The sequence below is a fragment of the Theobroma cacao genome, chromosome 10 (genome assembly GCF_000208745.1).
Source record: "Theobroma cacao cultivar B97-61/B2 chromosome 10, Criollo_cocoa_genome_V2, whole genome shotgun sequence".
Lineage (NCBI taxonomy): Eukaryota > Viridiplantae > Streptophyta > Magnoliopsida > Malvales > Malvaceae > Theobroma > Theobroma cacao.
In genome coordinates this window covers 19,829,705-19,831,896 of record NC_030859.1, presented here as the reverse complement: position 1 = coordinate 19,831,896, position 2,192 = coordinate 19,829,705, and the positions used below count along the sequence as shown (strand labels likewise).

Below are 2,192 nucleotides of genomic sequence, written 5' to 3'. Positions count from 1 at the left end.
ATCATGGGTTTGTCACTTAACTTGTCTTTGTATAATTTACACACGCTTACTCTTTGAAAACAATACTATACGAGTATTCTTATCTTGCAATTTTTTTATGAAACAAAAATATGAAATTTATTTAAAAAAATACAAGGATAATGTTTATAAAGAAACAATTATTTGACATGTTGAAAATTTAAAATTTTAATTTTCAAAGGTCTTAGATTTTAATATTAAATAAGGGAGGATAAGAATATATATATATATATATATGAATTTTAATGCATACCATACAGATAAAATAAAAGTATTATTATTATTTTTTAAATTTTCCTAACCAGAACTTCCAAGTTGTTATAAAAACCCTTGAATAGAAGTAATCTTGGCAAGCTTAATTACGCACTTAGCATCTTCCTGTCGCAACAATGAAGAGGCACTTATTAGCTGTTGCTGTTTTAGCCACCTTGCTAGTGTCAGCTACGTCTGAGTTTGACTTCTACAAGCTCAGTCTCATGTGGCCACCTTCTGTTTGTAACACCGGAATGGAATGTATTCCAAAAATCCCCAAAATGTTCACCATTCATGGTTTATGGCCACAATATGCTAATGACATACCGGTGCCTCCTTACGACGAGGATCCTTCATGCACCAATATCATTCCTACAAGTTCAGATGAAGCTATGGTAAGCAGATTGTTTTTAATTTGATTTTACTTATTTGTCAGCTAAATTTGTTGATAATTTTGTCATTACATTTAAATTCACTGAATTTTATGATTCTATGTGTTTTACTTTTCATTTTTATGACTCTTACTATTTGTCATTTAAACTCAGAATGATTTGGTGCCTATCGAAGAAGAATTAACAAAATATTGGCCAAACCTTTTTATCAAAGATGGTAAACGTGACGATCAGTATTTTTGGAGACATGAATGGGAAGATCATGGAATGTGTTCGGACTATCCTGATGATCCTCGTAGCTATTTCTACGATACCTTTTCTCTCACTACTCAACATAATCCATTAGAAGGTATATAGACAAATTTATTAGTATAGCTTTAAATTTATATTCAATGATTTCTCTCCAAGTAAATTTGCAAACCATTTAATTTTTTGAAATCATTTCAACATGTCCAAACTCAATTGTAAGAAACATAGATCACCGTACGTTCTTATAAACTTGATAGTAGAACTTTTTTTTCTATAGGAATGATTTTATTATTAAAATCTAGATAAACTTAATCAAGAAATTTACCAAGTGAATTATAGGTGATCACATTTAAGAAAAATTCACCATATACAGGTATTATATATGCCTTAGTTTTTTGTCTACATATTGATCATATCTTTTGCTTCCCTCCTCCAACCAGTTATGGGAATTCAACCTGGAGATGAACTAAATGAAGTGGGAACCATATTAGAAGCTGTCAAGCAAGGTTTGGGAGCATATCCTCAAATTGTATGTAACATTCTGCCCCGGGTTAAAACGCTTCAGCTAAAGGAAATTCGTTTCTGCTTTGAGAGGGCAAAGCCACCCTCCGTCCTTAAAAACTGCACCAACAAATTGGCTGGTGATTGTGCACAGCTGACTGACCTTATAAGGTTCCCCCCTCCTCCCACTGTAGCTATATGTAACGACGAATTATGAAGCTGTTTCTATCTAGTGGGGGTGTCGAGAATTAGCAATATTAAATAAACAACTCAGGCTTAGAACCATCAGTGTATGGAGATTAAGGTTTAAGGTTTGAATTCTCAACCTATTTTGCTTTTGAATTTACTATTAGCAAGTTATGTACTAGCTTAATAGCATAAACTTTGCCACACTCTTAAAGCTATGTACTTGGTTTTACTACTGCCCCTTGGCATTGTGCATGATTCTACCTGCATTTTGAGTCTAGCGCTTCAATAAAATCTGGTGTGTGTTATTTAAAAAACAATTGGGTTGGGTGTCTCAAGTTTCTAGATTTCATCTGTTCAGAGGCAAACATATGTTCCAGGATATTTAATTACATACGACACTAACTATATTTGACTGATATCTGTAATAGTCACATGTTATTAAATTAATGTCAAAAAAACAGTTGTACCAAACTGATTTCTATTATAAATTGTGGACACCAAGTCTCAAATTTCCTTGGTCTTAATTGGTAACTACCTTGTTTGTCGTCAGATGCCAACTTTTATTGGATGGTTTTGCCTTTACCTTGGAAG

General features: G+C 32.8%; 1 protein-coding gene across 1 annotated transcript; it reads left to right on the top strand.

Annotated features, from left to right (window-relative positions):
* LOC108663718 (ribonuclease 3-like) lies at positions 391-1,887 on the top strand. Its single transcript, XM_018129032.1, has 3 exons — positions 391-665; positions 816-1,011; positions 1,352-1,887. The coding sequence occupies exons 1-3, from the start codon at positions 408-410 to the stop codon at positions 1,627-1,629; spliced, it is 732 nt and encodes a 243-aa protein (XP_017984521.1). The 5' UTR covers positions 391-407; the 3' UTR covers positions 1,630-1,887.